Raw genomic sequence first — 14776 nt, forward strand, 5'->3', positions numbered from 1 at the left:
TGTCCACAAGAATGAGATATGGAAGTGACGTAATTTTCATACTAACAGTTATACAGTAATCTCTCTAGCAACCTGACACTATTCCTGATAGAGGCCCTCTATGACCTTGTGGTACATCTCCAACACAACGGGGCGACGAAGTTTCATTGTGGGGCCTGGAAAAGAACACAACATGATGAGCAATAGTTCACTGCAGTCTCAAAGTTGCATGGTTTTCAAACAAAAAAGAACTACTGGATCGATGTTCTGCTAAATTTACCCAGCTCTCCTCCAGAAACAGAGAAGTCCTTCATCAGAATAGTCCACTTTTGTATGCGTTGGGCATTAGACGTGGCAGCAGAGTTGACTCTCTCAATTCCCTCTTGAATGGCCCGGTACACTTCTTTGTCTTTTCCTCCACTGATGTCAGACACCTTGGTTGCTTGGCTTCGTTGCAGCTGGCAAAACTCCACAGCCTCCAGACTCAGCTCCTCTGTTGGTTCCATTGTTTCTGCATTGGTACAACACTAAAACAAAGAATGAAATCCCAAGGATTTCATGCATTTTCTCATAAATCATGATTACAGTTTAGAATCATCACTTACAGTAATTTGTGAAACCATTTGTCTTAATAACTTCCCCTCCTTTATGCTTCATGGCTTGTTACAAATCTCTTGAGGAAGCTCGACAAGAAGAAAATTAATGCAAAACACGGTACTAGAATTCAGCAGCTGCATTTAAATGAGTTTTAGAATAGAAAATTGATAAAAATGTTTATATAAAGAGACTACAGTACAACTCCATTTGCTGCTGTGGAGATGGAAAACTAACTGCAGATTACCTTCAGGGTTAAAAGCATGGACAAGAACTTTCTCTTGTCACCTATCAGCATGGCGTTGCTGATGATCGGTAGCTCCTTCTTCACTGCTTCCTCTATGGGAACAGGGGGAATGTTCTCTCCTCCAGCTGTGATAATCAACTCTGAATGGAGAGAGAGGGCACCCTGACATTACAGCTGATTCTGACTTATAACAAGGATAATGGAGCATTATCTGCTATCCAGGACAGCACGCACTCAAATGTGGATAATGTACAGAATGAGAGCTGATAGCGTAAGATAAACAATTTTCTCACAATTGCCTTATTTGCTCAGACAGTTCTACCTTTAATTCTCCCTGTGATGTACAAGAAACCCTCTTCATCTATCTTCCCCAGGTCTCCCGAATGCAGCCATCCATCTTCATCCAAAGCTTCTCTTGTTTTGTCTTCCATGTTGAGGAAACCCATGAAAATGTTGCGTCCCCAAAAGCAAATTTCACCCGTCCCATCAGAGTCTATGTTGGCCACTTTGTATCGACAGCCAGGCACCACCTTACCACAACTATATGTAAGAGAAAGAATCCTTTATGTTATGTGATATTCATTAGATTTAAACTTTAGCTTTGTTCTGATCCTTGAACACTTACCTTGGTAATTTGTAAACTTTGGGACCTGACATGAAATGAGGTCCTGTGCTCTCACTCATACCGTAAGCCTCAAACAAGCGGATGTTCAGCCCCAGGAAAAACTGCACAGTTTCACTACTAATTGGTGCTGCTCCAGAGAAGAACTTCTGACAGCAAGACAGGCCCAGCTCAGTCCGAAGCTTCTGCAGCACGAGACTGTCAGTCAGGGACAGCAGGAATGGTTTCTCATCTTCCCTGAAAAAGATTTTAAAAAGTTAAATAACAATAGAATGAAATCATCTCTCTTTGAAGAATTTTTTTTTTAAATGTATTTACAAAATTCCATCTTAATCAGCACTTAGTTTTGCATGCACTTTTGATTGGCCTCCAGGCTGACTGACATTGCCCATGTCACCAGTTTCTTCTTCACATATCCACACTGACTAATTCCCTGTTTAATCTTCTCCATCATTTTTTCCCACACTCGAGGGACACCCATGTGGGATGTAGGATTAACTTCTCGCAGTGTTGTTATCAGGCTTCCCTACAAAGAATTAAGTATATACAGAGTTTAAAAACACATACATTCAGTCAGCTGGTTTTGCTCATAGTGTAGTATTATTTAAGAGAACATCAGAAGTACCTTTATATAATTTTATTTGGGGGACTTTTGGGAGAACAGTTTTAACAAATTTAGTAATAAGTAGTAGAATTTGAGATATCCTGTAACTGTCAAAACAACTGTGTTATGAAGCCATGTTTATTTACCTTTAAGGCATCTGGCTGTGCAAAGTATACCAGCTCACCCCACTGGATGCCTGTCCAGAGATCATAGATCTGAGCCGCAATGTGGCTGAGAGGCAGGTAGCTGACTAGTGACTCCTGTTTAGTGTCGGCCGGCTGCATGTCCCCGGCCCTGCTGGCATGATTGGCAGTCCATGTGATCTGAATAAGATTGAGACAGAAAAGAGTTTCTTCTCTTTCTCCTACTTTGAAATACTTTCTTTATTTCATCTGCCTCTTACAATGTAACAATGACTACAAATAGTACAGATGAACTAATGTCACACGAAAGCTTACATTGTCGTGACTGAGCATGACTCCTTTCGGCTTGCCTGTGGTGCCGGAAGTGTAGATCAGGACGCAGCATTGGTTGGCTCTCTGGCTGCTGATGATGTCATCCAGTTGCTTCTCAGAAACATCCAGACCCAGGTCCATGAAATCCTCCCACTATCCAAAAACAGCACAATGCAGCTTGGATCATAGCCTGAGCTAAACAGTCATTTCATTTCATGTGTTGTCAGACAGACTTACAGAGTAAAGATTGGAGAGCTTCTGCTGGAGCTGCCCGCTGTACTGCACTATGGCTTTCAAATGTGGCAGTCTGTCGCATACCTATGATATCAAGAGTGAGAAATTTAGCACTGATTGTTTTGCATGTGAAAAAGAACTGTGTATATCTAAATAACAGTACCTGCAGGATTTTATCCAGTTGCTTTTGGTTTTCAACCACGATAATGTTGGCTTTGGAGTCACTAGCCACATACTGACATGCTTCTGGTGAGTTTGTGGCATAAATCCCTGTCATTATCCCTCTGTAAGGAATAGCAAAGGTTATTACAGACACAAGAGGCAGAAAGTAGTTAGTGAATGTGTCAATGCAACAGGAGAATATGGGAGATCATATAATGGTTATAGCACATTAACAACTATACAGTATAGTCTCTGTGCGGTTCCAGACTAAATCAGTCTGAAATCAGATGTGTATTCCTTACCCTGCCAGGATGGCACCAACTGCAGAGAAGAACCATTCTGTTGAATTGAATCCTAGTATTGCCACTCCATGGAATCGCTCTAAACCAAGCTGCACACATAACACATTTTTTTGTCTTTTGTTTAAAAAAAAAAACATGACCATTGATAGTATCCAATAGTTGTCAGTTAGAATATACTATACACAAGTTTTCTTTTTGAATAAAATACCTTTATAAAGCTCTTGGCTGCTCTCCGACAGAATTGATAATACTCTAAGAAAGTTATCTTTTCCCATCTGTCATTTTTCTTGCTGGCAAGTGCATACATGTTTCCGTATTTTTCAACTGAGGCTTTGAACATTTGGTGAACTGTGATAGGTTCCTCTGGACATCCATCTTCTATTCTCAGTCTGACTGAGCCTCTAGCATCAGTGGTCCAAAGAGAATGAGTTGGAGCAAGAGATGCGCCAGCTAACTCCTCTGCTATATTTTTCTTTCCTGAGATGAGAGACAAAGCAAATCTGAAAAACAAATGTAGTCCTTCTCACAGAGGATTTCAATTCAGTATTATTCAATACCAGCAGCGTCTGCTGATGAAGGACTTCCACCATGATGCCAGCACATCAGGGGATGTCCACATGGAGACCCATGTGCTCATAACTCACCCACAGTGGCATGCTCTTCACTATCTGCCTGCACGTTTTCCATAGACTCCTGAACGCTGAAACACACAGAGGAAACCGCTCAGATACACTCCACCTCAAATTCTGGCAATGGGTTTGGGTTGCTGTTTTCATTTCATCACATGGGCCTAATTTTCAGCAGCATTGTCTACTCAACAGTGTCAGGCTTTTGGCACAGCGAAAGCCGCCTTGCTTTGTTCAACAGAGCAGAGTCAATGAAAGCCAAAGGGCTGCTCATTCCCACTCATTAAAAACTATTGTTTGGCATATATGTAAATACTCCATTGACTTTTATCTTTCATTCTTCAGTGGGGTCATTTTGATACAAAATGGACAGGAACAGTCATTCAACAACTTGGGCAATAGTGACAATGAATTAGCATGCTAACTGGTGAATCTGGTTCATGAGGCTTAACTGAAAAGCATTTTGACCTATCCCACTGCGAAACTGAATATAAACATATTAATTGTTAACCACTTCTTAAAATTATTAGTGTAGTCTGATGAGGCTATAGCATCTCCCGATACTCTGGATTAAATAAACAAAAACGTTCATTTCAGTTTGCTTACCTGCTCTCAAGTTGATCCTCTACTTTCTCTTCGTCAAGAAATTCCATACCGCTGTAGACCTCTTGGTAGTTTGGCTATAGGCTATGTAGAATCAAGCCTGTGGATTTGCTCAAAAGAGGCACTTTTAAAAATCAGACTGGTGTGAAACAGAAAATATTTACTTGTTGGATAAGTCCACCCTTTGAAAGTACCACATCTTTTCAGGGACTAGTAAACTAACAAGACTTTGAGGTTTAACAAGCCTTGTGAAGTCGTTAATGGTTGCGAGTCCATGTGTGCACAGTATTGGATCACTAGCCCAAGACCATGTCCTGAATTTAAATTAGCTCAGTCTTTTCATATGTAAAACAGTCTAATTATAATTTTCTCTTAAGTCACACAAAGCTAGGTAAAAAGCCAAATCATAACAACATTACACCTCCACCTTTGATCAAGCTTGCATAAATCTATATGAGTTTTATTTTGGATGGAATAGGCCAATGTTTGAGTTTTGAATCCCAAACATTGATCAAATGGGTTTATATAAGCCTCCTACATTATCAATCTCTGTTGGTTGCATAATACATCATTTTCTCACTTTGGAGTTCATTCACATACTTAAAACTGTGATCATTGACCAGTTAAGGCAACATTTGCAGCTGTTAATTCAGTATCTACAGCAACAACAACGGACAATCATCATAGAAATCATTGGTGTGGAATATTTCTTGGTCCCTAAGAATCCTCTGCAAAAACAGGCTTACTTTCACCAGGGGTCAATGACTTCATTTGGATAAACTCTGCCATTCTTTTACTGAGTTATTCCCAGTTCTTCTTCCCAGTACTATCTCTATTAAAGTGTATCCTAGAAGTTGGCTACACTTTAATAGACATAGCATATACATAACATAACCTAACATAACATAGCAGAGCCAGCACAAAGCATATAACAACTAATTGTGTGGCAGCCAGTGACGCAGGGAACATTGCACGGAGAGAGGGAAGGATGGATTCTACTACATATCAGCAAATTCTGGAAGCAAATGTCCTGCAGTCATTTAAGGAAGTAATCGTGAAAAGAGGTTGGCTTCTACACCAGAACAACCAGAACAACCTTAACCAAAATCCACCATGAACTACTTCAACAAACACAAGCTGAATCTTTAGGAAAAGCCCTCAGTCCCCTGACTTGAACATCACTGGAAATATGTGGATATATCCTTAAACATGTGTGTGCAAGAAAGTCTAAATAATATTTCAGAACTTGAAGTGATCAGGAGAAAGAGTGGATGAAAATTCATTAGTCAAGAATGGAAAGACTCTTATCAGGCCACAGAGAGCATATGTGATGGTTTATCAACAGCTTTATAAAATAATCTGATATATTTTTAACCCCTCAGTTAGGTAGTTCATACATGACAGAAAGACATTTATATAATGTTTTTAATTCTTGTAGTCATAGTTTCGATAAGCTCCCCTACTCAAGAGTGTAGGAATATTTTGAAGATAACACTTTCATATTTATAGTTCAAATTAGCTGTTTTACATAAAATGCTTGAAAAAACCTTTGGCCCATTGCCGTTTTTAAAAACACCATGCCAAGCCAAGGTAATGTAAAGAAGAAAGTGCAAGACATTTATAATAAACTGGGCTAACAGCCTCTGACCCCACCTCCCCCTCCATTCGTCTTTCCTTTTTTTCCTTTTTTTTTCCTGTCAGGTCTTTTTTCAAGACTCTGCAGTCTCAGCCAACGAAACATCCGGCTCCTCTCCTCCGAGCTCTCCAGAAAGTTCTACACAGTGGAGCTGCTATAAGAGCCAGCCATCTTCCCTCACCACCCTCACAATTACCCGAGCGAAAGCTAGGATACTAACAACCCCTGGTGAGTAGGTACACTGTAATATCATGTGTAAGAATATTTAGCTGTACGGCTCATGGACGCTAGCGGTTTCATTCAAGCTTAACGTAAGGTAAGTGAGTCTACGTATGGTTGACAAGGATTGTCGGTCAACCGCACGTGCTGCCTGTAATAACGTTAACAGTTTGAGGTATACGTTACTGTTTTTTTCGCCACTAGCTTGCGTTATATATATTATATATTTTACCGTTGTTCTGGCTAATGTGAACTTTGTTATAGGGAAACATTAACAAACGTTAGTTTAAGATTTTTTGTTTTACATATGGGTCCTTCGCTAACGGTAGCTTCGGATTCCTAACGTTAACCCTCGTGGAGAGGGTAAGAGAGTAAGAGTCAGACACAGCTTGTTGACATATTCTTATGTGTTTTAATGCGTTTTTTGTGTTTTAGGTAAATAAATCATGGTTCACGAAACCGGCTTTTACGACCTCCTGGGTGTCAGTCCCACTGCCTCACCAGAGGAAATCAAAAAAGCCTACAGGAAGCTCGCACTGAAATATCACCCTGACAAGAACCCCAGTGAGGGAGAGAGGGTGAGTGACATGGGGAGAAACTTTCAGGTGTCCCTGCAGCCGTTTATGGACTGCTGAAAATGCCCTTTCTAATTTTAAACTGCACGCCTTGTTGAATTGACAGCAGGAACTTTCTGGAAAGATCCAGCTCCTCTGTCAGGGTACAGGAAGATTAGCTCCCTGACACTGTGTTGAAATGTTCCAGGCCTTCTATGTCAGGAGGCTGGGAAATTAATGTTTAAAATTAAATGAATTCAGTGGTCATTCACTGTCCTTGTAGACTATATCTGAACACTTAAAGAGGGGGCTGATGCGTTTGTAAAGAACTTGACACATTACAGAGGCCGGCACATGTTTAAGGTTTTTAGTGTCATCATAAAATATGTTGCAAAATAATCTTGATAAAGATCCAAGGTCAGGAAACATTCATTTAATATAAGTCATTACCACTTACATGAGTGAACACTGGAGTGAGAAAATGATTAATAAATTAAAGCTTTAAATGCAGTCTTGCTTTCCAGAGTGAATTAATAGTTTTCATTTCCACAGTTCAAGCTTATATCTCAAGCATATGATGTGCTGTCAGATCCAAAGAAGAGAGATTTGTATGATGAAGGAGGAGAACAAGCCATCAAAGAGGGGGGCATGGGTGGAGGAAGTTCACCAATGGACATTTTCAACATGTTCTTTGGAGGTGGAGGACGGATGCAGAGAGAGAGAAAGGGTAAGCTTTTTTATTTTATTAGTTTTATAAGTAGTCTAGCTGCAGGCTGTTTGTAGGTTTATAATGTATATTCCAATATTTATAACTTATATATAACTTTAATGTTACATGTGCTTTTCCTATAGGGAAGAATGTTGTCCACCAGCTAGGTGTTACACTGGAGGAGATGTACAATGGCACCACCAGGAAGCTTGGACTCCAGAAGAATGTCATTTGTGAAAAATGTGATGGTACGTATTGTGTATTGTGATTTGTTATAGATCCCATACCCTATCAAGTTTGTTCAAGTTAAGCTGAATGACATTATTCTCTTCATCACAGGTTATGGTGGTAAGAAAGGTGCCTTGGAGAAGTGCTCAAATTGCAAAGGAAGAGGCGTACAAGTCAAGGTGCAACAGATTGGGCCAGGCATGATTCAGCAGATCCAAAGCATGTGTTCAGACTGCCAGGGACAGGGCGAGAAATTTAACTCAAAAGACCGCTGCAAGAGCTGCAATGGACACAAAGTAGAACGCAAGAAGAAAATTCTTGAAGTTCACATTGACAAAGGTAAGTTTTCCCTCCATCTAAAATAGTCATATCTTTAAAAATTGTAGTTGGTACTAAGTGTGCTTTGCAAAGAAAACTAAACCAAAGATAAATGTGTTGGGCAGGTATGAAAGATGGTCAGAAAATTACATTCCACGGAGAAGGTGACCAGGAACCTGGGCTGGAGCCTGGGGATGTGATCATTGTGCTGGATCAGAAGGAGCACCCTGTTTTCCAGAGACAAGAAGATAATTTAATAATGAAGATGAACATCAAACTTGTCGAGGCCCTGTGTGGTTTCAAGCAGACCGTTCAAACATTAGACAACAGAACGCTCGTCATCAACTCAAACCCAGGTAACTGAGTAAGATCAGCTGGTCTCCAGTGCTGGCTTGTCTTGATTTGTTTTTGGTTTTTTTTGTTTTGTTTTTTAGAAGTGAATATTTGATTTCATCAATGTTTTTCTTTATCATTTATCAACAGGTGAGGTAATCAAGCACACTGCTGTCAGATGTGTTCAGAATGAGGGCATGCCAGTTTACAGGGACCCTTGTGACAAAGGACAGCTTATTATTCATTTCCAGGTTAGACACTGAACACACGACATTTCACCAGTGTTAGACAACACTGGATTAAAATCTATTTGTTACATTCATGTGTTGTAGGAAAAACTCTCAGGTCATCTAATCTTAATTTATCCCACAGGTGGAATTCCCAGAGAAAGACTGGCTCCCAGAGCATCTCATGTACCAGCTGGAAAGACTGCTTCCTCCCAGGGAGGATGTAATGATTACTGATGAGATGGAGGAGGTGGACCTCTGTGAGGTGGATGTGCGGACACAACAGAGAGACTACAGTAGGGAAGCTTATGAGGAGGATGAGGAGGGTCCTAGAGAGGGAGTGCAATGTCAGACGCAGTGATTTTAGTCTGAAACAAATGTTGAAGAGCATGTGTTTTTGTTGTTATTGTTTTGGATTTCTTTGTCTTTATTTTTTCTTTAAAGTAATGTTTTTCACAAAGTAAGGCACCACAAATTATTAACATTAAGTTTAAGACAGTTGTCAATGCCATTTATGTGCTACTTTCCTGAAACACAAATATGCAAGTGGAATGCCCATTTCACATTTTATTTGTGCTCCCAGTTATCAAAACTGTACTTTGGTGTTTTTGTCACGTGTTCTCTATTTAAGATCCGTATCTTTTTATGTTTTTGTTTCCTAAGAAACCAGTGACACAAATGTTTTCTTTCCATTCAGAAGCTGAAAGGACTACTTGTATGCTTTCTGTGAAGGTAATTTCAGTCACCATGAACATTTTTGGTTATTTCTCAATAAAAGTCCCAGAATGCTTCAACTTTTGTAACCACTTTATTTATTGATTTAGTGAGATTTTATTTTTAGTATTTTACATATTAAAAATTTTAGTTGTATGTTTAGAAATTTGTCATAAAAGTTGAACATTAGTACAGTGACAACCTCTCACTGAATGAGCAACTACAATTTAATCAATGGAAAAATAAGGTATTTATCAACAGCATGGCTTAATTACAGACATGATCAGTGGGTAGTCCTTTTTTTAATGTTGCTTCCTCCTGAAAGAGCAACCTGTAGAGCAAAAATGAAAATCAGTTAAGACTGCCTTCTAGTTACAGTGTACAATATGCCACGTAAAGGTAGTCATACCTAGCTGGTATATGACTTTTACAGTAAATAGCACTATCAAGATACTAGCATGTGGATGTCTTACCCTCTGTCAGTCTGGCCTTTCCTCCTTTAGGCTGGCACAACACAGTTGAGCATCCGACACAGAGTACCACTGACTGTGCATGGCTGAACACAGTGGTGATCTTGTAGCAGCCTGCATGGAAACAGTGTTAAACTGTAAACAAACTTTAGGTTAAACATATAAATGCACTTAACAGATGAATGTCATCAGTGATGGAATAAGTAATCAAAACCCTTGACTAAGTAGTTAAATTAACAATACAACATTATAAAAATACTCCATTGCAAGTCAAAGTCCTGTATTCAAAGTTTATGAAATGTGAAATGTAGTAGTATATAGTAGCATAAAATTGAAATATTTCAAGTACAAGGACCTCAAAACTGAACTTAAATACATTTTTAGATACCTTTCACCACTGAATGTCATGTAACGTCATTTAAACAATGGTCAAATCACTGAAAACCATGACAGGAGTAATTGGTCAATGTGTAAGCAAACAAATGGCCTAAAAACACTTCACCAGACCCTCAGTGAGTTTTTCTTGTGTGAAATGCATTTATCACTGTCCTAGGAGGACTTGAATCCACTCTCACAAAACCTACCTGGGCACTTCACGTCCATAAAGTAGGAGTTTGGACTCTGAACAAGTCTTTTCTTTTTATGTTGTCTTCTCTCATGTTCAATGGTAGGGTGGAGGAGGTCTTTGGCCAACTAAATTTAATTAAAAGAAAATACAAATTAAATGTCACCTTTGATTTGTAAGTAGACCTAAGCCAGGTTAGTTCAAATAAACCTGCAATGATTTAAAGGGGTTATAGTACATGAAGCCAACTGAAGTACATATTTTTCTTATCTCACTTCATAAAAGGTTTGTAAAGGCAATTGCATCTCTCGGTGTATTTGGCCCTTTGTTATGTTGTTTAAGCTTCAGACAACGCAAATAAGTGATAGCTAACATTTAAGCGACACCACAGCCGATGAAAACACTAGCTTAAGCGCACACAACAGTTTTTCCCCAAAAGTCATGGTAATTTTATTGAATTTGTGTTCGCAAAATCCCCCTGGTGAAAGAAACCGTAAGAGCCTTGAGTACATAAAACACAGGTACGGACTGTTTCTTGGCCCGATACAGTTTATATAGCACAAGTTTGATACTGTTGCGTTTCAGCAAGTAGTCGCCACCCGCATCAGATGTTAGCTGACTCCCCCCCATGTGTTGCTGCTGCTACCTATCAACAACACAACTTCGAGGTTTCGTAAGTGCACCGTGTGACGGTAGGACGTCGATAATAATAAAAGGCAATGACAGCTGACAACACTGCATGTTAACTCAAACACAACAAATGACCACAAAACTTTGTAACTTACAGACATTTTCACCGTGATAGCTTAGCTTTTCTGCGTATACGTGGGCTGCTTGGACAAGAAACAGAAACTGCAGTAACGGCAGAGGGAGGTGGGTGGTGGTGGTGGGGGACTACGATATCACTGAATACTGCAACAGGATATCATAAAAACATAACAACAGCCTTCCATTAAACAAGATGTACGCTACGTCTCAGGCTCAAACTTTTAATGATATAAAAATTATAACAAATAATGTGTCCAGTATCAGAGGTAAAAGGAAAAACGCCACATTTATGTTTATATATGTAGCTTATTTAGCCATACTGATATTATAAGTTTCAGTCATAATTAAAGATAAGAAGCATTTCCATCCAACGTCAATGTTTGTAAGTTGTTCATTTTAAAAGCCAGTGATGGTTAAAAAAAAAAAAAAAAATTGAGAGCTACGTAGTGCTGGTTCACACCATTTATCCCTTTAAACTACATGGACCATAATGCAAAGCAGAACGCGACGTAACTCATCTCGGCACCGGTCTGCTGCTAGTCTGCCACAGACAGCTGAGGATTTCCAGACGGGGGATCCCGGCTCGGCCTTTTAATATCGAAACGTTGAAGTCTATCGTGTATTTAAATGGCGAAAACGTACGATTATCTCTTCAAACTGTTGCTAATCGGAGACAGCGGAGTCGGTAAGACATGTCTGCTGTTCAGATTCAGCGAGGACTCCTTCAATACCACCTTCATATCCACAATAGGTGAGTACCCTGCAGCCGCCCCTAAGGATAAATCTGACAAAATGCATGTCCATATTAACAGCATACAATGTTTTACTCTCATTGCTGTAAATGGTGGTCAAAATATACAGTAATACTAGTATCCTATAACCATTTTGTATTATACAATACAGACCCACAGTGTTTGAAGGGGCATTAGAGAAAGACAATGGGACTGAGAGTTAGTGATGATCTAATGTCCTTGATGGTTCATAGGCACTGAAGGCTAAATTTAGAATGAGATCAAAGCTATAGTCATGATGTTTGACTTTTGGAAACCTAGGCGTAATTGAAATGTAAAGCCTTTAAGAATTCTTATAGTTATATCCCTAATAAAACTGTATAGTATTCTACTGCAGCTTCTTTAGCTGTGACATTAAATAATGTCCTTCAACAGATTGACACAGGATGAACAGTTAATAAAAACAGCTATTTTAGTTCACAAATGACCGCCACTTATTACAGAAGTGTCTGGTTTACTATGCATCGTAGACATGTGACAAATTTGATCATATCATGTAACTAGTCAATGGAGAAAGCATCAGCTGATACAGTTCTCTGTGTTTGTTTATTCAAATTCAGGGATAGACTTCAAAATCCGAACAATAGAGCTGGATGGAAAGAGAGTCAAACTTCAAATTTGGTAAGTGTGATCTGAGCAGACTTTTTTTTCTTTTTTAATCTGACTTCAACATGATTTACCATTCATTTACCATTGACGTTGATTTGATGTTGTCAGGGACACTGCAGGACAGGAGAGGTTTCGCACTATCACTACAGCTTACTACAGAGGGGCTATGGTGAGTCCTCCCTTTATCCTCCACTTTCTCACTGTGCATGTATCTTACATATTAGGGTTTGAAAATTGTTTGTGAGGATGACTGTTCTCTTCACAGGGTATTATGTTGGTCTATGACATCTGCAATGAGAAGTCCTTTGAAAACATAAAAAACTGGATTAGAAATATTGAAGAGGTGAGCTCTGAATTCAACCTGTATTAATAGTTTAACAAAAACTGTTATATATTTATATTTGTTAAAAGTTGCTGTTTGATATCATCATTGCGTACCGAGAGTAACATACTTTGCATAAAGAGTCTTAATTTCTCCCAGCATGCCTCGTCTGATGTGGAGAAGATGATCCTGGGTAACAAATGTGACATGACTGACAGACGACAGGTGTCCAAAGACAGAGGTGAAAAAGTGAGTCTCTGAAGCCGATCATTGCTAAAAAGCAGTCTCAAGCAGATTGAAATGTTGTGCACTTTTCCAATTTGCACTAAGTGACACTAACATTGATTTTTTATCTCACTTAGCTGGCTATTGATTATGGAGTTAAGTTCTTGGAAACCAGCGCAAAGTCTAGCTTGAATGTAGAGGAGGTAAGCAGAAATGTTTGACCCTGAAAGTGTTGTGTACCTTGACTAATAAATATGTACATTTAACATTTGTTTTTGTTTTTCTGTCACTCAAGGCTTTTTATACTATGGGAAGAGACATATTACACAATCTGAGCTCCAAGACAGTAAGTGGTTAAGATTTTCTTTATAGGACATGCTGCACTTTTTGTGAAGGCACACTTGTTTAATACTGTATGTATTACATTTCTCCACTATGATTTCTTCCTGTGCTAGACTGACAACAGTGCCGGAGGGTCAGGCAAACCAGTCAAGATCACAGAGAAGAAGTCGAAGAGAATTAAATTCTTCAAGTGTTCACTCCTCTAAGCTGCTCATCTCCAGTGTTCACAGCTCACAGCTAGCGTGACTTTGTCGTTTTGGAGGGTTACTGCCTCTCAGACACCCTCGCAGCAGCGGCAGCACTGGTCATAATCACAGGGCCTTACTTCCAGCTGAAGCTCACAGGTTCATGAGTGCTTGGGATGCTATCCTGATCTGCTGACCAGAGGAGCATCAATGAGGAATGAGGCCTGATACTATATATCTGCTCATGCAAAAGACTTTTGCGTGATCGTCAGCAGCAGTTTGTAGCTGGCCATGCAGTGTCTGCTCACAGGAGGCAGTGATTCTGTTGGAATTTATAATACCTCTAATGGATGTCATGAAAATATCTCAGTTACACATAGTTGTCTTATAAAATGTAAAACTATGAAAACAAAACTCATCTTTTTCATATACTGTAGCATTATTTTATACACACTACCTATTGTCATATTTACTATGATGATTCTGTGAGATAGACATATGAGGTCCCAGCACTGATTGTATTTATCTGGGTGAATTCATGTATATTAATAGGCTTATGGTCTCCAGTTGCACTAGCAACATATCTGCTTGTTCATGTGTGCCTAGAAGGTTACAGTATTGTGATAGAAAAGACACTGTAGAAATACAGCCTACTGTATTCTCTCATTTTTATTGTTTTTTTTGATGGAACCTATGTTTATACAGGTTTCTGTGATGAAATGAAACTGTGAAAGGGTTGTTTGTTCCTTGGAAGCTGTTCTTAATACATATTGTTATGCAGTTGTCAGTATATGCATGAAAGCTGTAGGGATACCTCTGAGTGGGTCATTATTAAGCACATTTAACAGTATTTCAAAAGAAAATGTTTACAGATGGTATTTCAAAGTGTCAACCATATATAGGAAATTCATGTTTTTGCTGTTCGCATAGTGTATATGTAAGCACAACAGTTGTGTATATCCTTTATTTTCACCTTAAACTGTAGACATCCAACAGGTCCCCTTAACATCACCATGAAAATACATTGACGTGGGGAAGCTGTAATGTGAATGATTGTCTTTGTAAGCTACTATATGATACACAAATGAAAAGTAAAAACAGTAAAGAAAGTGGTTCTTCAAAAGAAAATATGT

At 39.1% G+C, this 14776-nt stretch overlaps 4 protein-coding genes across 4 annotated transcripts; 2 read left to right on the top strand and 2 right to left on the bottom strand.

Moving 5' to 3' along the window:
* Positions 1–59: 59 nt before the first annotated feature.
* acsbg1 (acyl-CoA synthetase bubblegum family member 1) lies at positions 60–4695 on the bottom strand. Its single transcript, XM_023422513.2, has 14 exons — positions 4432–4695; positions 3844–3899; positions 3408–3676; positions 3200–3288; positions 2899–3019; positions 2739–2819; positions 2505–2654; positions 2193–2369; positions 1799–1968; positions 1446–1679; positions 1143–1360; positions 821–960; positions 260–506; positions 60–155 (listed from the first exon to the last, which is right to left on the bottom strand). The coding sequence occupies exons 1-14, from the start codon at positions 4476–4478 to the stop codon at positions 79–81; spliced, it is 2076 nt and encodes a 691-aa protein (XP_023278281.1). The 5' UTR covers positions 4479–4695; the 3' UTR covers positions 60–78.
* A 1448-nt stretch (positions 4696–6143) lies between these two features.
* dnaja (DnaJ heat shock protein family (Hsp40) member A) lies at positions 6144–9446 on the top strand. Its single transcript, XM_023422599.2, has 8 exons — positions 6144–6292; positions 6719–6861; positions 7390–7564; positions 7690–7794; positions 7886–8113; positions 8218–8448; positions 8576–8676; positions 8798–9446. The coding sequence occupies exons 2-8, from the start codon at positions 6730–6732 to the stop codon at positions 9011–9013; spliced, it is 1188 nt and encodes a 395-aa protein (XP_023278367.1). The 5' UTR covers positions 6144–6292; positions 6719–6729; the 3' UTR covers positions 9014–9446.
* On the bottom strand, positions 9442–11330 carry rps27l (ribosomal protein S27 like). The gene is made up of 4 exons (XM_023422600.2): positions 11187–11330; positions 10421–10529; positions 9840–9950; positions 9442–9697 (listed from the first exon to the last, which is right to left on the bottom strand). Exons 1-4 carry the CDS (start codon positions 11190–11192, stop codon positions 9669–9671), a joined length of 255 nt encoding a protein of 84 aa, XP_023278368.1. The 5' UTR covers positions 11193–11330; the 3' UTR covers positions 9442–9668.
* Positions 11331–11511: 181 nt separating this feature from the next.
* LOC111666953 (ras-related protein Rab-8B) lies at positions 11512–14771 on the top strand. The gene is made up of 8 exons (XM_023422485.2): positions 11512–11920; positions 12521–12581; positions 12678–12738; positions 12835–12912; positions 13051–13140; positions 13254–13319; positions 13412–13462; positions 13572–14771. Exons 1-8 carry the CDS (start codon positions 11797–11799, stop codon positions 13662–13664), a joined length of 624 nt encoding a protein of 207 aa, XP_023278253.1. The 5' UTR covers positions 11512–11796; the 3' UTR covers positions 13665–14771.
* Positions 14772–14776: the final 5 nt, after the last annotated feature.

This window comes from Seriola lalandi, unplaced genomic scaffold, assembly GCF_002814215.2.
Source record: "Seriola lalandi dorsalis isolate HSWRI2012SDOR001 ecotype SW California unplaced genomic scaffold, Sedor1 jcf7180002054682, whole genome shotgun sequence".
In the NCBI taxonomy this organism is placed as follows: domain Eukaryota; kingdom Metazoa; phylum Chordata; class Actinopteri; order Carangiformes; family Carangidae; genus Seriola; species Seriola lalandi.

Excerpts from the sequence above, each read along its gene's own strand:
- dnaja (XM_023422599.2), top strand. The coding sequence starts at position 6,730 with ATGGTTCACGAAACCGGCTTTTACGACCTCCTGGGTGTCAGTCCCACT. Across the intron at positions 7,565-7,689 it reads GATGCAGAGAGAGAGAAAGG|GGAAGAATGTTGTCCACCAG; the intron begins GTAAGCTTTTTT and ends CTTTTCCTATAG. Across the intron at positions 8,449-8,575 it reads CGTCATCAACTCAAACCCAG|GTGAGGTAATCAAGCACACT; the intron begins GTAACTGAGTAA and ends ATTTATCAACAG.
- LOC111666953 (XM_023422485.2), top strand. The coding sequence starts at position 11,797 with ATGGCGAAAACGTACGATTATCTCTTCAAACTGTTGCTAATCGGAGAC. Across the intron at positions 11,921-12,520 it reads CACCTTCATATCCACAATAG|GGATAGACTTCAAAATCCGA; the intron begins GTGAGTACCCTG and ends ATTCAAATTCAG. Across the intron at positions 13,141-13,253 it reads CCAAAGACAGAGGTGAAAAA|CTGGCTATTGATTATGGAGT; the intron begins GTGAGTCTCTGA and ends TATCTCACTTAG.
- rps27l (XM_023422600.2), bottom strand. Across the intron at positions 9,951-10,420 it reads TATGGACGTGAAGTGCCCAG|GCTGCTACAAGATCACCACT; the intron begins GTAGGTTTTGTG and ends GTTTCCATGCAG. Across the intron at positions 9,698-9,839 it reads AAAGGCCAGACTGACAGAGG|GTTGCTCTTTCAGGAGGAAG; the intron begins GTAAGACATCCA and ends TTTGCTCTACAG.
- acsbg1 (XM_023422513.2), bottom strand. The coding sequence starts at position 4,478 with ATGGAATTTCTTGACGAAGAGAAAGTAGAGGATCAACTTGAGAGCAG. Across the intron at positions 1,969-2,192 it reads CACAGCCAGATGCCTTAAAG|GGAAGCCTGATAACAACACT; the intron begins GTAAATAAACAT and ends AATTCTTTGTAG. Across the intron at positions 1,361-1,445 it reads AAAGTTTACAAATTACCAAG|TTGTGGTAAGGTGGTGCCTG; the intron begins GTAAGTGTTCAA and ends TCTTACATATAG.